The sequence below is a fragment of the Xiphophorus hellerii genome, chromosome 22, assembly GCF_003331165.1.
Source record: "Xiphophorus hellerii strain 12219 chromosome 22, Xiphophorus_hellerii-4.1, whole genome shotgun sequence".
In the NCBI taxonomy this organism is placed as follows: Eukaryota; Metazoa; Chordata; class Actinopteri; order Cyprinodontiformes; family Poeciliidae; genus Xiphophorus; species Xiphophorus hellerii.
In genome coordinates, this window is record NC_045693.1 from 6,003,287 (window position 1) to 6,019,668 (window position 16,382).

General features: G+C 36.6%; 2 protein-coding genes across 3 annotated transcripts; one reads left to right on the top strand and one right to left on the bottom strand.

The window, feature by feature from the left end:
• Nucleotides 1–3,256: 3,256 nt before the first annotated feature.
• On the top strand, nucleotides 3,257–11,249 carry prop1 (PROP paired-like homeobox 1). 2 transcript variants are annotated; one of them, XM_032552359.1, is made up of 4 exons: nucleotides 3,257–6,181; nucleotides 8,786–8,996; nucleotides 9,927–10,159; nucleotides 10,836–11,249. In XM_032552359.1, the coding sequence occupies exons 2-4, from the start codon at nucleotides 8,903–8,905 to the stop codon at nucleotides 11,184–11,186; spliced, it is 678 nt and encodes a 225-aa protein (XP_032408250.1). In that variant the 5' UTR covers nucleotides 3,257–6,181; nucleotides 8,786–8,902; the 3' UTR covers nucleotides 11,187–11,249. The 2 variants fall into 2 exon arrangements, with proteins under 2 accessions (XP_032408250.1, XP_032408251.1); XM_032552360.1 differs by having other exon boundaries at nucleotides 3,259–6,181; nucleotides 9,930–10,159.
• Nucleotides 11,250–12,596: 1,347 nt separating this feature from the next.
• On the bottom strand, nucleotides 12,597–15,502 carry mcfd2 (multiple coagulation factor deficiency 2, ER cargo receptor complex subunit). Its single transcript, XM_032553969.1, has 4 exons — nucleotides 15,376–15,502; nucleotides 14,897–15,058; nucleotides 14,649–14,808; nucleotides 12,597–13,688 (listed from the first exon to the last, which is right to left on the bottom strand). The coding sequence occupies exons 2-4, from the start codon at nucleotides 15,055–15,057 to the stop codon at nucleotides 13,557–13,559; spliced, it is 453 nt and encodes a 150-aa protein (XP_032409860.1). The 5' UTR covers nucleotide 15,058; nucleotides 15,376–15,502; the 3' UTR covers nucleotides 12,597–13,556.
• Between the last annotated feature and the right edge of the window lie 880 nt (nucleotides 15,503–16,382).

Genomic DNA, 16,382 nt, shown 5'->3' on the forward strand with positions numbered 1-16,382 from the left:
TCAACAATTCCTTAATATTGATGAAAAAGTTCTAGTTCCACTGGCAGATTGTTTAACTTATTTCAAAATCGTTACCTAGCAACGCCAGCCAAGCTCAACCCGTCGCCTAGTAACCCAGTTCTAGTTCTACTGGCAGATTATTTCACTTATAACATGGGGGGGACGATTTAAGAGGAATAATCTGCCAATGGAGCTACTACTTCTCAGCAATATTAAGAAATTATTTACTTAAACTTAAATCACTGTAGGATTAATTCATTTTGTGGGAAATGTCTTCTTAGAAGTGAAATAATCTGGAACTGGTGCTGTTCTAATAAAAAAATAAGGAAGTATTGATTTAAAACTAGCTCCCATATTTTGCTGAAAAGTTACTTTTAAGTTAGTTTTGTCTCACTTTGGTTTCTTTAAGATATTTGCACTAGAAAATAAATCAAAAACACTTGATAAGATTTGGTGTTTTTGCAGTTGAAAAATACTCGTTTGAAAATGTCCTATTAGAAATTAAATAACCTGCTAGTGGAGCTACTTTTTAAAATTAATATTAAGGAATTACTGATTTAAAACAACCTCCTATATCTTGTTGAAAACATACTTTTCTGTTAGTTTTGTCTTATTTCAAGTGTGCTAAGATATTTGCACTAGAATCTAGACCAAAATACTCAAAACACTTTTTGATCTAGATTTGGTGTTTTAGCAGTGTATATTAATTTATTGAAAAATATTGTTGAAAAAGTACCAGTTTCACTTAAACTTGTCACTTGTCATTTAGTTTTGTCCTCTTTCAAGTGTACCGAGATGTTAAGATTTAATATTGTTTCACATATCACATGGGAAAATGGCTTGTTATAAGTTAAATAATCTGCTAGTGGACCTACTACTTTTTAAAATCAATACTCAAAAAATATTGACTTACAACTAGCCTCTATATCTCGCTGCAGTTAGTTTTGTCTTATTTCAAGTGAACTAAGTTATTCACACAAAAAGAAATAGACAGAAAAGATTTTGTGTTTGGTCATTTTCATTCCAGTTCACAATTACTAACTATTTGCATTGATCTGTTGTGTAAAACCCCAATAAAACACATTGAGTTCTGTGGAAAGATACTTTTCCCACAATGCTCAGCACTCCAACCCCGTTCGGGTTGCGTGGTCGAGTCACGCAGGGATCATGAGAGTCATAGTTAGGAAACCAAGGTGTGGAGAGAGATGTAGAAAGACGATAATTATACCTTTGCTGCGCTCCCTCCCTCCTCCAGGTCGTGCCTCTGTAACAGTGGATAATCTTCCAGCTATCATGTCTAGGAGCCCCTTGGAGGACCACAGGAAGCCGGTGGAGCCAACAAAATGCTGTCGAGGGGGAAAGTGGACACCGCCAAGGGGAGTCTGGAGGAGGACAGCTCTCAGAAATCCGCCTCGCCAGACAGTCAAATGTCACAGACTGCAGTCAGGGCAAGCTTCCACACGCCACCATGATCCCAATCACTCAACAACGCAGCTTAAATTAAAGTGGAACACGCTTTGCATTTTGCTGCTTCACTTTTATCGCCTTTGCATGTGCAGCACCAGGAGACAACCCGTCCAGCTCCAGGCTGTCTGTGTTGGCTTCGTATCTTTAGCTGGGGAAGATTAGATTCCCAGGGTGCGGGATAATATCGCCTTCTAGATGCGTTGAATTTCATCAGAAAAGAACACAGAGTACCATGCAGGGTGGAGCTGCCGAGTCATAATGGTTCCCACTTCATCCAGCAGGCCAGCCCAAAACTCTGCAGGACAGGCAGGAAGATTTGATTCAGGTAGTAATTCACCTGAGCAGCAGGTGTTTTACAACCTGTTCAAAGCAAAGTAAGCAAGCAGTACGACAAAAAACGTCCAAATAATACTTTTAATGGTTGAAAAGGATGAGAAAACAGGACAGAGGCACAATACTAACTAACTTTAGACTAAAAAATCCAGATTTTCTTTAAAAGCATTATTTTGTTGTTTTTGCTAGGTCTGCTTTGTATAACATCTATCTATCCATTGTAAAAAGTACATTTCCGCCAAAACAAACGAATAAATTTTGAGATTACAAAGAAACAAAAAAGAAAACAAGCATTTTATTGACTATATATAATATCGCAGTAAATCTGAACCAGATTGAGAAGTTCTGTTTAAAACCAGTTTACCGACAAAAGCATTTTAATGCAAAGTTTCTATATTTTTAAGGGCTGCAACAAACGATTATTTTAGTTTTCAATTATTCTGACGATTAATTGATTAATCGTATAAAAAAATTTGCACGTTTTACAGATTTATCATTTAACTATTTAAGCATTTTTATACAATGTGAGAAATACATTGAAATATGCAAATAGCAAATAATTAAATTACTTTTTAAAATAATAAAATAAACATTTTATTGCATAAAATATATTGCAGTATTCCTTTAGTAAATCTGAACTGGATGTAGCTGAAACTATAAAACTTGATGAGCTTTGGCTAAAACCTGTTTTAATTTTAAATGAAAAAGTTATACCTTTTTAAGTGTTGCAACAAACAATCACTAGTTATTATTTTATTGAATATTCATGATTAATCACATTAAAAAATTGGCACATTCTACAGGTTTATCATTTAACCACTGAAGCTTTTTATACAATTTTGGAAATACATTAAAATATGCAAACAACAAATTATTTAATTCATTTTTTAAATGAGAAAATAAGCATTTTATTGCTCAAAATGCAATGACGCAGTAAGTTTTAGTAAATTTGAACCAGATTCAGCTAGAGGAGTTCTGGCTAAAACCTATTTGTAGACAAAAGTTTTATTCATCTTAAATGCAAGATGTATATAAATATTGTACAGTATTTTGTGAATTACTTCTCTCAGTATGTTGTTCTTTCAGCAAATGGCCTTTTTCTGAGTCTGTATATTCCAGTTAATGATTAATTGATTACTAAATTAGTTGACTGTTATTTCAGTAATCAATTAATCACAATTAATCGAATTAATCATGATTAATCCCTAGTTTTTTATATTTCTCTGGGCTCAGATTCAGTGACATTTTTCTGCTCTTTTACTGTTTTTGTAATATGACAACATGGACTCTTCAGTCTGTATAAATATCTGATGGCCAACTAACAACACAGACACGATTTTAGCTAATCTACAGATTTTTTTTAATTAAGCCTTTAAGCCTTTTTTTTATAAAACAATGAAAGATGAAAATAAGCAAATAATTCAAATTATTTTTAAGTAAAAAAAATCTATTTTTTAATTGCCTTAAATGCAATAGCATAGCATTCCTTTAGTGAATTTGAACCAGGTGAAGTTAAAACTGCTGCTCAAGGAGTTTTGGTTTACAGACAAATATGTTTTTAATCTTAAATACAAAATGTTTATATTTTTTGAACAGTTTTGGCTTAACTGCTGCTCTCAATATGTTGCCATGTTGTTGCACGGCCCTTTTTGGACTCTTTATTGACCCTTTGCAACTACGTCACTTAATCATTAGAGGCGCCATGACGGAGATAGAAAGTGAGGGACGAGAGAATTGAACAGGGCAACTGAAAATGTTTCCAAAGTTATTTTTTGCCAGTTTATTTATGGCTTCTACTTGTTTGAGTCCAACTAATTGATCTGTGAACGTAACACACCTGGTTGGGTTCATAGACGGCGGTATTTACAGACGGTGGAAATAGCTAGTTTAGAAACCCGCCTGTACCTCCTGATCAAATTACCGACTTTGACTGGATTCAAAGCAAATGGCCTTTTTCTGAGTCAGTTAACGATTAATCGATTACACATAAATCATGTAGTGAATTCACACCACATGATTTATGTCACCATGTCATAAACGCCATTTCCCTTTACACCGGAGCAGAATTAAAATCGTACAAAAGAGGAGATGCTAACCACTTTTTTTCATGCATACTAGGCTACGGTGTGGCATTGTCTCCATGGTTACCAATCATTGGACACACCTTCTCCATAATGCGATATTTAATATCTTTCTAATCATACTTACTTATAAAGTATATGAATGTTCATCTTCAAACCTTGTAAAACATGTTCGCTGCAAATCCGCCATTCCACCGACGGGTCATTATGATTGACGGCTGATATCTATCACCACGGACCGTTCCTCATTAAAAGTTGTAAAATAAATTGACAAGTTTGGTTTGCATCCTTGTCAGTCTGTGCAGCCGACCGCGCAGCACCTGTGACCATTTTTAAAGTGAAATCAACTAAATAAAAGAGATATTAGGTTACAGATGTCTGTTTTTGACAGCAGCGCACTGGTTGTTTTGACGTCCATTATGGCGGAGTGGGCGGCGTTCTGAAGACCGTGACGTCACGTGCAAAGGAGTCAACGCTCCAGTTAAAAATGAATTGATTACTAAATTAGCTGACAATTATTTCAATAATCAATTAATTGTAATTTAGCAGCTTAATCGTGATTAATCTGATTAATTGTTTCAGCTCTAGTCTTTGACATTCCTTCAGTTCTTTTTTCTGTTCTTTTTCTATTTTTGTAACATGACATCTTGGGCTCTTCACATAAAGATCTGACAAAAATCCAACAAACAACAAAGACACGTTTCCTCCCGCCCCCAAAGAAATTCATTTTGATCTAATGCTGATGCCAAAAGCTTCTCTTCACCCCACATGCTGGGTGTTTCTCTCACGGCTGGGCCAGCTTACTGGCTGGACGGGGCGCGGAGGGTGAGCTGGTGGGGGGAGTTGGGTTACATTCCTTCCATTGGGGCTGTCTGTCTGCCAACCAGGTCACTCCCAGTTCAGTCCCGGGAAAATGGGAGGGAAGAATTTCCTCTGTGTCCATACTGGGCCCAGCCGGAGCCACTCAAAGGCAGAGGCCTGTGTGCACCGGGGCACGTGTGCATGCACAACCCCTGAAACTGAGCCCCCAGGATAATATGACTTGCATGTTATTTCCTTACACTAACAGGCGTTGGGTTCTGTTCAGTGTTAATGTGTGTACACATGCTCACTGAGTCACATTTTTCATATTTTACCAGTTTCTGCATCGCAGGTTAGGGTAATATGACAGGAAGTAGATCAGTGAGACACATCTGATGCTAAATTGTCATGACGTCTGAACATGTGTCACTGCATGTTTACTCCTCTTTCCTGTTTACTGTAATTTTTTTTATATAGTATCAGACGGTCTTATTAAAAATCTCAATTCCAATGAAGTTGGAACGTTGTGTAAAACATAAATAGAAACAGAAAACAATCATTTACAATACAAGCTTTTTCAACCAATATTCAATTGAATGTTTAAACAAAGAACTTAAATGTAGTTTTACAAATATTCACTCATTTAGAAACTCATGCGGCGCATCCCAGAAAAGTTGGGACACAAGCAGCAAAATCCAGATAAGTGAACATTTGCACAAAACCCCAATGAAGTTAATCATTTTGAGTATTAAATATCTTGTCATTGTAGGGAATTCAATTGAATATAAGTGGAAAAACATTAGCCAATGATCATAATCTGTTTTTATTTATGTTTTACACAATGATTCAACTTTATTGGAATTGGGGTTGTATATTCACACGCTACACGTTTTGGATTTTAATGTGTAAAGACGGAAAGCATTGATGATTTTCTTCCTTTATGTATAATTCAAACCTTCAAAAGTTTGATTTATTTGTGCTTTTTGCAGCTTTAATTCCCACAGAAGTCTAAACAGAACCATAGTTGTGCCGTTTTCTTGGGCTTTTTGTTGTCTGAGGGGTTTGGGGGATTGTGGTCGAGTCATTGTCTGGGACAGGAAACATGTGAGCAGAATATAAGACGCGTAGCGAGCTTGGCAGCAGCGTGCACACAATTACTCACAGTCCGGGCAGGACGGGGCTCTTTGACGACACACACACTGGAATTGGCCCTCACAGGCTGTCACAAGGAATCAAATTAGATGTTCTCCCGCAAAGAACCAGAAAACAAGGCAGGGACTTTCTCAAGACGTTTGTTCAGTCTCAAGGGTCATTTGTCGTTTCAACCAGAGAATTAATATGTAACAGGCGTTCCTGCGGGCTCGCTACCTCAATAGGTCATTCAGTCGCTGAGTATTGTCTGTTTCACTTCCCTGGCGAGGATTCTGGTCGGAGGGAGAGCTGCAATCTGCTGTCTGACACGTTTCCTGTCTACGTTTCGAGCCTGATTTCTGCTCAAAGTGAGTCACACGGACCTCTGGAGTTGGACAAGAAACCAAAGAGGCAGCAAGAGTTTAGATACAACTAGGACTGCAACTAACGACTATTTTAGTGATCGATTATTCGATTATTCTGACGATTAATCATATTTTTAAAATGGTACGGTCAACAGCTTTTTCATTAAACCAAATAAGCCTTTTATACAATATTAAAAATACACTAAAAGATGCAAATAAACTAGCAATTGTTTTAGTAACTGAATAATCTATCGTTATTCAGACGATTGAGCAATTATCGTATTTTAAAACTGGAACATTCAACAGATTTTTCATTTAACCATATAAACCTTTTTCAAGCCTAAGTCAACCAAGGCTGCAACTTCTTTTAGTGATCGAATAATCTATCAATTATTCTGACGATTAATTGATTAATTGTATTTTTAAAATGACACATTCAACAGATTTTTTTATGAAACCACTTAAGCTTTTTTTTATATGATATTAAAAATACACGTTAAAGATGTAAATAAACTGATTGTTTTAGTAATCAATTGATTTATCAATTATTCTTACAATTAATCGATTAATTGTTTAAAAGGCACATCCAGCATATTGCTCATTCAACCACTTAAGTCATTTCTATAAAATATAATAAATACATTAAAATATGCAGATAAACAAATAATTCCATTCCCTTTTTAAATAAATTAAAAAAAATATGCATCTTATTGACTAAAATGCAAAAATATCACATTCCTTTAGTAAATTTGAAAGATGTGAAGTTGAGTGATTTTGGTTAAACATATGTACAGACAAAGATGTTTTTATCTTAAATGCAAAATGTATATATATATATTGTACACTTTTGGCTTAATTGCTGCTCTAAATATGTTGGGGGGGTTTAGGAAGAGGCATTTTTTGAGTAGATATTGATTAATGAATTGCTACACTGTCAAAATACAAAATCTTATCAAGTAATTTTGAATTTGGTTTGTCAAACATTGTATCTTAGTGCACTTGAAATAAGGCAAAACTAACTCAAAAGTAACTTTTCAACAAGAGGTAGGAGCTTGTTTGAAGTAAGTAATGCCTTAATATTGATGAAAGAATGCTTGTTCCACTGGAAGACTGTTTCACACATATTACGACATTTGGAACACGTTTTTCATCAATATTAAGAAATTATTTTCTTAAAACAAGCCTTTACATCTTGCTGAAATGTTACTTGTAAGTTAGTTTTGTCTTTTTTAAGTGTACTAACATATTTGCTCTAGCACCTAGGCCAAAAATACTTGATAAGATTTTTTGTTAATTAGTTGACGATTATTTCAATAATTGATTAATCGCAATTAATCCGATTAATCGTTTCATCCCTAATCATAACATGAAAACTACTGCCTGTATTTACTCAAGTTATCTTTGCTATTCAGATTGTTTGATACAGAAACATTCAGGTGACTAGAAAGCAAAAGCAAAAACAATTTAAAGGGCCGCACACATGGAGAAGTTTGTGCTGCCAGTGCATTACATAGTGAAATGCTTCATGCTGAGCAGCAGCTGCCGCTCTGCAGCCCTGTCATGACTCTTCACACTCACCGCCTCACATCCTCTTCCAAAATAATGGATGGAACACATTTCCTAGATGTGCCTTTTCATTTGGTTGCCACAAGTTGACCAAACAGTGCCACCTGGTGGTCACACAGTGTGTCTTCTTCTTTCAAATGTAAGAATCAGACAGACCTTAAGCCAAATGTTTAAAATGGTTGAAGTTTCTAAAAAACTTCAAAAAGATGACCATTTACTCATTATGATGTCATTATGTTGACGTTATGAATTTAAACCCAGTGATTTAATTCATCTGCAGTAGTTTGAGTCACTGTAAAAAATAAGTCTTCATCAGGTTACAAAATAAGTCAATTTTACCCACAAGTGTAGAAAAACCTGACAGATCCAACACTATAGACATCCACACTGCAAAAACACAACATCGTATCAGGTTTTTTAAAATGTAGTTGCTAATGAACTAGTGCAGCTGAAATAAGACAAAGCTAAGTTACAAGTAACTTTTCACCAAAATGGAGCTTGATTTAAGTCAATATTATTATTTTCTTTAAAGTACAAGTTTCACTTGCAAGACATTTTTCACACATTATAAATGAAGTAATAAGTAAAACTAGAACTTTTTCATTGCTATTAAGGAATTAATTACTTAAAACAAGCCCCTATGTCTCCTGAAAAGTTACTTGTAAGTTAGTTTTGTCTTTTTTAAAGTGCACTAAGATATTTGAACTACACTATACTATAAACTATTGTAAAAATACTTGGTAAGATTTTGTGTTTTTGCAGTGCAGTGACAATTTTGACTGGTTCCTGTATATTTGGTTGCCCTCAAAATGACAGAAGGATAGAAAATACAATAAAGCTTGTTTATGCAAACAAGAAGTCTCACTCTGACATAAATAGTGTGTTTCTGTTTGGTTAAACATTCTATGATTTTTATTCCGAAGTGTTACTTCAGAGTAATGTTGCTCAAGTGGAAAAGTAAAGTAAAACTACACCCAGAATAATGTATTTTTTCACAAAAAGTAACTATTAAGTAACTGTAACTGGTTACTTTCATTCCAGTGATGCTGGTTTCCAGTTCCTATTGGCTTCCAGAGACCGAGTGAAGGAAGCGAGATGGGCGTGACGCAGGACTTTAATTTTGACTGAGCGTCTCTGCTGGGATGCAGAGCTGCAGCGATGGCCCACATAAAGGCTGCAGGTGCAACACCACGGAGCCACCAAGACTTTGCAGAACTTTACTCTGACATGGCTACAGTGAGCTCGAGCGCAGGTTGGTCAAAAAAGCAAATAAATGTGCTACTAACAACAACTGGTTTGACCCTAAGTGTAAAAGTTCTGGTTCACTGTGACCATTTTATTGAAATAACTAGTTAGTTTGAAAGTGTTCAGCTAAATTAGAGTGTAAACCGTTAGTTCCGACTGATTTATTTGTAGAAATGATCAATGTTTTCAGCTATTTTAGGTCGTAATTCTATCAGTTTTTGGTTAGGACATTGAATTGCAGTTATTTTAAGAGAAATACTGACACTTTTTTCCAGAAATGCACTCTCATTTTGGTGTTACCAGTAGTTTTCTACTGCACTCCAATTGAAAACTAAACATTAAGTCTAAGTTGTATGATATTCTAAGCTTTTATGCGTGAAAGAATATTTTATTTCCAATAAGTCGTCTGCTATTTTTGGGTGGCGGAAGCTTATTTTGGAATACAAGGCTGACATCTTTGGATGCATATGGAAACTCTTGTCCACCATCTTGTCTTCAGCATTTATTAACTCTTAGACTTTCTTCTTCTTTTGTGTTGGGTTATGTTCTTAAAAATGAAAATTTGTGAATATATTTTGAAAATGCAACCTAAATGTTAGACTAAACAACAGAAGCAGCGTTGTGAACGGACTCCTCACTCCCCCATTTCCACAGATTGGCCCCTTCATCAGTGATTGTTGACATAATCTTGGTCAAATCCTCCAGTTTCTGGTATCTTTTTCTCACGAGCTTGTCTTTAGGCGGCCAAATCTCCGCGGCTCTCAGGTTGCCGAGTCACTCTAATCCCTCCTTTTTGGTGATTTGCACTAATACAAATGAAGGTTTTTTTTTGTTCTTTATTCACCAAGGAAGTCAAGAAATAGGAGCTGGAGAATTGTCTCCAGTAAAAATGAAGGTCTTTTCCAGGCAAAGCCTCAGTCTCTTTTGCTTCTGAAAGCAGATATAGGTGAGCCCGGGAGGAAAGCAGCGACGTCAGAGACCTCCATGGCCGCCGCCATCAGCAGGGGGGGCAAAGCCTACCCGTCTCCTGCCAGGAGGCGCCACCGCACCACCTTCAGCCACAAGCAGCTGGAACAGCTGGAGCTGGCTTTTCAGCAGAACCAGTACCCGGATATCTACTGCAGGGAGGAGCTGGCGCGCGTCACCAAACTCAACGAGGCTCGCGTACAGGTGGGACAAAGGCAGAGCCTGAATTTATTTGACAAATTCATCTCTGAGTTTAGGTGCAGCATTGTTTGGTCCACAGGAATTTGCACCATTTCTTTAGCAATCGATTTTATCAATTGGAAAATGTTTCATATGTGTTTTCATTACAAATGTCTGGAAATCTTTGTCTGGTGCCTGCTAATGTCAAAAAACACAATTTCGCAATTACAATGTTTCCACTAAATAAGAAAGGAAATTAAAATCACATATTAATAAGGTTGCTCATGTGATAAGTCATTAAAAATCATGGCAGCTATGGGCATAATCAGACACATTACATATAATAATTCAGCCATCATTCAGGCGTCGGGAGCAACAAACTCCTTATACTTGGGAGCGGCTACGAATTTGGCATTTTGGGGAAATTGTAGTACACAATTTTTTTTAATCATTATTATTAACTGTTAAATGCTGTGATCTGTCTGGAAACAAAAACAAACCATCATCCTCTTACTACTTCCTGTGGTCGTTTGTCGTTTTCGCCAGTAGTAACATCCGACTGTTGAACACGTGACTTGTGTGACATGACGTGTCATTTCAAAATTGCCGTGTTTCCATTAAGCTAATTTATTTTCGTAATTTAAGTTTGCGCAAGTAGATGGTTAATGAAAGCGCAGCTACTGTTGTCTTGTCTCGGCAGGTGTGGTTCCAGAACAGAAGAGCCAAACAGCGCAAACATGAGCGGGCTTCCCAGAAAGTCTTTCCGGTGGGTGTGATGACGGGCCACAGGACGCTGATGGCCGGCATGCCTCGACAGTACTACCCACAGCCGTTGGCCCACATCCCCCACCTGTCCTCCATGCTGCCGCCCGGGCCGTACTCCCGCCACCAAACCCAAGTCAGCCGCTGTCCGTGTCCCGGCAGCCCGCCACAGCCAGCGCCTCAGCGGCAGCACGATGACTGGTACGGCTCGCTGAGAACCAACCTCCCGTCACCCATGTTCCCCCTGGGCTCCATGCAGCCTCTGGACACGGCCTCCCCCTGGAGCTAGAAAGGGAAGGGGAGATCTACGGAGCTACATTGGGGCCATAAAGATTGTTAAAAAAAAAAAAAAGAAAGATTATTTTTAAACTTAAAATAAAAAGTTCTGAAACTTTGCAGCTGAAAGTTTCAAAATTGGGGGGCAGGGAGGGATGTCATAATTAATTTTTTTTTTTTTTTTTTGGTTTAATTTTTTCCCTCAGTTCCCTCAATATTTTTTTTCAGTTTCAAAATAATTGTTAAGTTCAAAAGCAAAAAAAAATAAATAAATGAATTAACTAAAAAATTATTTTGGTACTGAAAAATTATTTGAAACTTTTTTTAAAAACAAAATTTTAACTGAAAAATCTTTTTAAAACTGAAAAAAGTATGTGAAACAAAGAATGTTCAAAAATATTTTTCAAATTCAAAGTTCTTTCCAGTTTCAGATCTTGTTATTCACTCAAAAAAGATTTTCCATTTCAAATAATTTTTGCTTAAGTTTTGAAAATAATTTCAGTTTGGAAAAATAAATTGAAAGGAAAAAATAATTGGCAACTGAAATTTTTTTTTCGAAACTGTAAAAAAAAATATTTCAAAACTGAAAAACAGTTTTAAAATTGAAACAACTGTTACTAAACAAATGTTTTCAAGTTTCAAAATAATTTTTCAATTTCAAATGGTTTTTTTTTCTTTTGGATAAAGTTTATGGCCCCAATTTTGCCCCATCGTAGCCCACCTGTTGTACATGTCAATTCTTCCTAAATAAAGCCAGTATAAAAGCAATAAATACATCCTTATTTGAAAGCAAGATTTTCTGATTCATAAGTTCTAAATGTCTGGGGAAGCCACTGCCCTCTAGTGATCATTTTGAGATCTGCGTGATCTAAATTGTGGACGTTTTTCATTTTTATTTAATTTTCTGTTATTGAGGATTTGTCGGAGTTTCAGCGTTCGCCATGTGACAGTAAATCTGACATTCCTCTGTGCAGAAGAAACATTTTTTGCAGGCAAAGAAACAGATTTTTTACTTTAAAAAAAACCTGTTTGCACAATCATTGATATCCTACTAACAAGTACATAAATAATTTAATTTCAACATTTTTTGCTTATCGTGCAGCAGACTTAAGGTAAGAAGATTGATTTTGTTACATTTATCCCAAAATAAATGTAACAAATCTTTGTTTTCACTGATCCCTGTAAGCCAATTACACATTAGAGCTAGAATTTAAAATCAAATTATAAAACGTACTCCCTTAAACATTTTTTTTATTATCCTCCTCACTAAAAGTTTTTCTTTAGTAGATAAAATTGCAATTAAATAGCAACAAGCACAGCTGAAATTATGTGCAATTTGGAGGTGTGTGCGCACTTGTTTTCCGTAGGAAGTTCAAAGAGCCCTAAAAATTCAAATAAAAATCACACAAAAAAACCAAGCAGATCAGAGAATAAATTTGATTTCATGAGTTTCCCAGAACCAAACATAATTTACCTTAATAGTAACTGAGAGAACAGTTTTGTTTTCACATTCCAGAGTTATATTTCCAAACCTTTTCCCAACCTTTACATCATTTCTCTCCACAATCAGAACCCATTGAAGAATCAACACTGGTTGGTAAAATCAAAGAAAAGAAAATAGAGTTCATCCATATGAAGCAAACGCTGATGGACTGAACAAACCTGACCTGATGCGTTTGAACAGAGCATTTTAAAAAAAGGCAGCTAACATCTGAAGGAATCGTGTTGCATTCAAGTGCTTTCCTGAAAGTCCAGCTTGCAGAAGAGTCTGCCAGTGTGCTTCCAGTCTAGCTTATTCAGTGTCGCAGAATCTGATGCAGCTCTGCTATACATTCCTATTGCGACTGATTAAGAGCCTGCGTCCTCCGGCCGACCAGAAGGGGGCGCAGCTAACTTGCTCAGCATTTGTTGGTGTGGGAACGTCATTTTTGCCCAATTATCTTCACAAGGAATCATTTGGTCCTAAATGCAGAGACTCAAACAGCTGGTGTGTTGAATTTAATTTAAAATAGTGCGTATGAGTTTGAAATGAACTGGGCCGTTGGGTCAGTTCAACCAAACTACTTCATTGGTTTGTTTACTGCAGTACAGTGGCTGGCTGGCGTACTTTGGTAGAAAACACGTAGCATAGAGGCCGCTAAAGTCAGAATAAAAAAATAATTTGGTTAAACTGACCCTTTGAAAATGGCACAATCTACAAAAACAGGGTACAAAGGCTACTGTTTTGTAATTCGGTGGAATTACATTCCATCTGGTATGAAAGAACTGTCACAAGCTTTGTAAATTACAAAGATGATTTCCGTGAAAGACGGAGCAGCTTGCCGCCTCTCCCCTCATTCAGGATTCTCCTTCAGGATTGAAAACGAAGAAACAGCGAGGCGATCTACTCCAGCGATTTGGCGAACTCTGCGTAGTCGATGTACCCGTCGTTGTTTTTGTCGTCGTCCCTCAGGACGTCGTCGATTAGCGCGATGAGCTCCTCCTCCTTCATTGGCTGGCTGTTCTCCCCTCTCTCCTGCGATTCAGAACAGGAAAAAAACAGGAAAAATGTATTTCATTTTTTAATATCAGGACAGAAAAGTTTAGTGCTCTATACAGATTTCTAAAATTGTTTAAATATTGCATAATATTGGAGAAATTTCAGGCCACTTTCCTTTAAAGAACTGATCGAGCTTCAGTCGTCGGACAGAAGGGCTCAGATCTGACGTTATGACTACGGGGTCAAACTCCTAACTGATCAATCTACTGATTATTAATCAGATTTTTAAAAATTGGCACGTTCTAAACATTTGTTATTGAACCACTTAAGCCTTTTTAATGCAATATTACAATATTATGAATAGAAGATGCCAATAAACAAATAATTTAATTCCTATTTTAAATAAGAAAATAAACATTTTATTGCCTAAAAGTATAATACCACAGCATTCCCTTAATAAATATGAACCAGAGGAAGTTAAAACGATGCCACTTGAAAAGTTTTGGTAAAAAACTTGTTAAGTATTCAGATCCAGACAAAGGTGTTTTTTTATATTAAATGTATAAATATCTTGTTCTAAGTTCAATAATCTGCCAGTGGAACTAGAACTTTTTAACAAATATAATGTTTATATCTCACAGAAATGTTGCCTGTATGGTAAGTTGGTTTTGTCTTATTTCAAGTCTACTAAGATATTTGGACTAGAAACTAGACCAAAATTTCTAGGTAAGATTTTGTGTTTTGTAAAATTGGGAATCAATAAAAAACTCAATTACAAAACAAAACAAAACATGTTTTTCTAAATATTTTAATTAAGACGTAATAATGCACACTGCAACTTTAATACAAGATGCCAATAAACAAATTGGCATCTTTTTGTATTAACTGCATAAATCATTTATCAACATCATCTACACAGTTTACTGCTAATCACACAAATGTATAAAATTGTAGTAGCTTTGTTTTGTTCAGCCCCTAATTTATTTATGCGCCTACCTCTTTGTGTACATGTGTAATAGCAGTGGCCAACTCCAGGCCGTCCAGCAGGTTGTTCCCATCGTAGTCGTGCATCTTAAAATAATGCAGCTGAAGCTCCTGGGGCGTCATGTCTTTCTCAGGTTTGTCGATGACCCCCTCCAAGTGCTCCATGATGTGGCTGAGAGCAGAGGGAAGAGAGAAATCTGAAATTGGCCCATCATCCAGTGAGCTGGGCGATGTGTCTGGACTTCAGAGGTGTTGCTCACTCTTTGTCTTGCACCATGTTTCTGTCAAGGCGAGTTATCTGAGCTGAGCCTCCCACTACAGGAGGAGGCTGCTGCTGGTGTGGAGACAACTGAGAGTGAGCACACAGAAAAGAGCAGGACAGGAAGAGGATCAGACCCCCCCACTGTGCACGACGCCTCATCCTGCAAGGGAGATAAATGCATATTCCTCTGTAAATCCATGTAACTAAAACCGCTTCTCTCCTGTTGACAAAAACACAGGCTAAGATTAGAAATAACTGTTCATCATAAGGATAAACATAAACAAAAACGGACTTCAGCTCTGTCCCGTTTACATGTGGTTACAGTAAAATGCCCAACGGAAGGGTAAACAAACATTACCGTTAGCTAACACGCACATTTGCTAGCCAAATTACTTATTTCCAGACAAAACATCCCGCTAAACAAAATTAGCATCTACTCAGCCACAGTGAATACAAACAGCCAACTCAAATCCTCACTTTCAAGTAATCGGTGTGGCTGCTGCAAACCGCTAAGGTGTTGTTTCCTCGCTTTTCTGTTAGCGAGCGCTGGGAACTATAATGGACCAAGCAGCTTCCCGTACCGCCTTATGGACACGACAGCTCATTTTTGATTGGTCAACAACGATCGACGATAACGTAACGGGCACTTTACGTCCTCCAACGGTCAACTCTTGCAACGTTTCAAACTGCAAAAAGTTAAATGTACTAGTAAATATTTAACCTAAGAGGTTTAGCAATTTAATAAATCAAGTAAAACCACAATAACTCGGGACTGCCCTGATACCAAGTGATATTATGTTTTGTTTTAACTAAAAGCATCTGAATTGCTAAATAACCGTCTGAAAGACACGTTAACGTCTCCGCCATATTGGGAGGGGAAGCTGTTACTACTGAAATTATTCAGAGTGCAGTTAAAGCTTTTTTTAAAAGCTCAGAGTTAACACTTCACAATAAAGATTTTGAAGTAGAAATGTTTTATCTTCGCGTTTGTCTTTGTTCAACAACGTTTTAGCTTCATTGTTAAGCTAACAAGCAAACAAAAAACTTAGGATATAAACTATGATGCTCTTTCTGTGTCTGATAAGAAAACTATTTTAAAAATTGTAAATAGTTTTAGCAAATAGTGAAAAAGATTAGTTTTGAAAACAGATTCTCCCTCTCATGCCCCCAAATTGCATCATCCTCTATTGTATTTTTATTGTGCAATGTTTTGCTTGGGAAACCTCTGGGGATGCTGTGGCATGAAAATTAGGGTCAATATTCTAAGACCCTGTGTTGTAATATTACAACATCTCAGTTTCAAGCTTAAAAAATTAACAAATGTTGACTTTTCTTGTTTTTTTACCCAAACTTAGACATTTAGTCCTAATATTAATCTAATAGATTAGACTTAAGGACCAGCCCAAGCACTGCTGCCAGTTACATAGATATACCCAAATGAGAGTAACTGATACCCTCAGTTAGTTAGTGAAGTTCACTCACTA

Coding starts and splice junctions, on each gene's coding strand:
- prop1 (XM_032552359.1), top strand. CDS start 8,903: ATGGCCCACATAAAGGCTGCAGGTGCAACACCACGGAGCCACCAAGAC. Junction 8,997..9,926: donor TACAGTGAGCTCGAGCGCAG/GTTGGTCAAAAA, acceptor TGCTTCTGAAAG/CAGATATAGGTGAGCCCGGG. Junction 10,160..10,835: donor TCAACGAGGCTCGCGTACAG/GTGGGACAAAGG, acceptor TTGTCTCGGCAG/GTGTGGTTCCAGAACAGAAG.
- mcfd2 (XM_032553969.1), bottom strand. CDS start 15,057: ATGAGGCGTCGTGCACAGTGGGGGGGTCTGATCCTCTTCCTGTCCTGC. Junction 14,809..14,896: donor AACATGGTGCAAGACAAAGA/GTGAGCAACACC, acceptor CTCTGCTCTCAG/CCACATCATGGAGCACTTGG. Junction 13,689..14,648: donor TTACACATGTACACAAAGAG/GTAGGCGCATAA, acceptor TCTGAATCGCAG/GAGAGAGGGGAGAACAGCCA.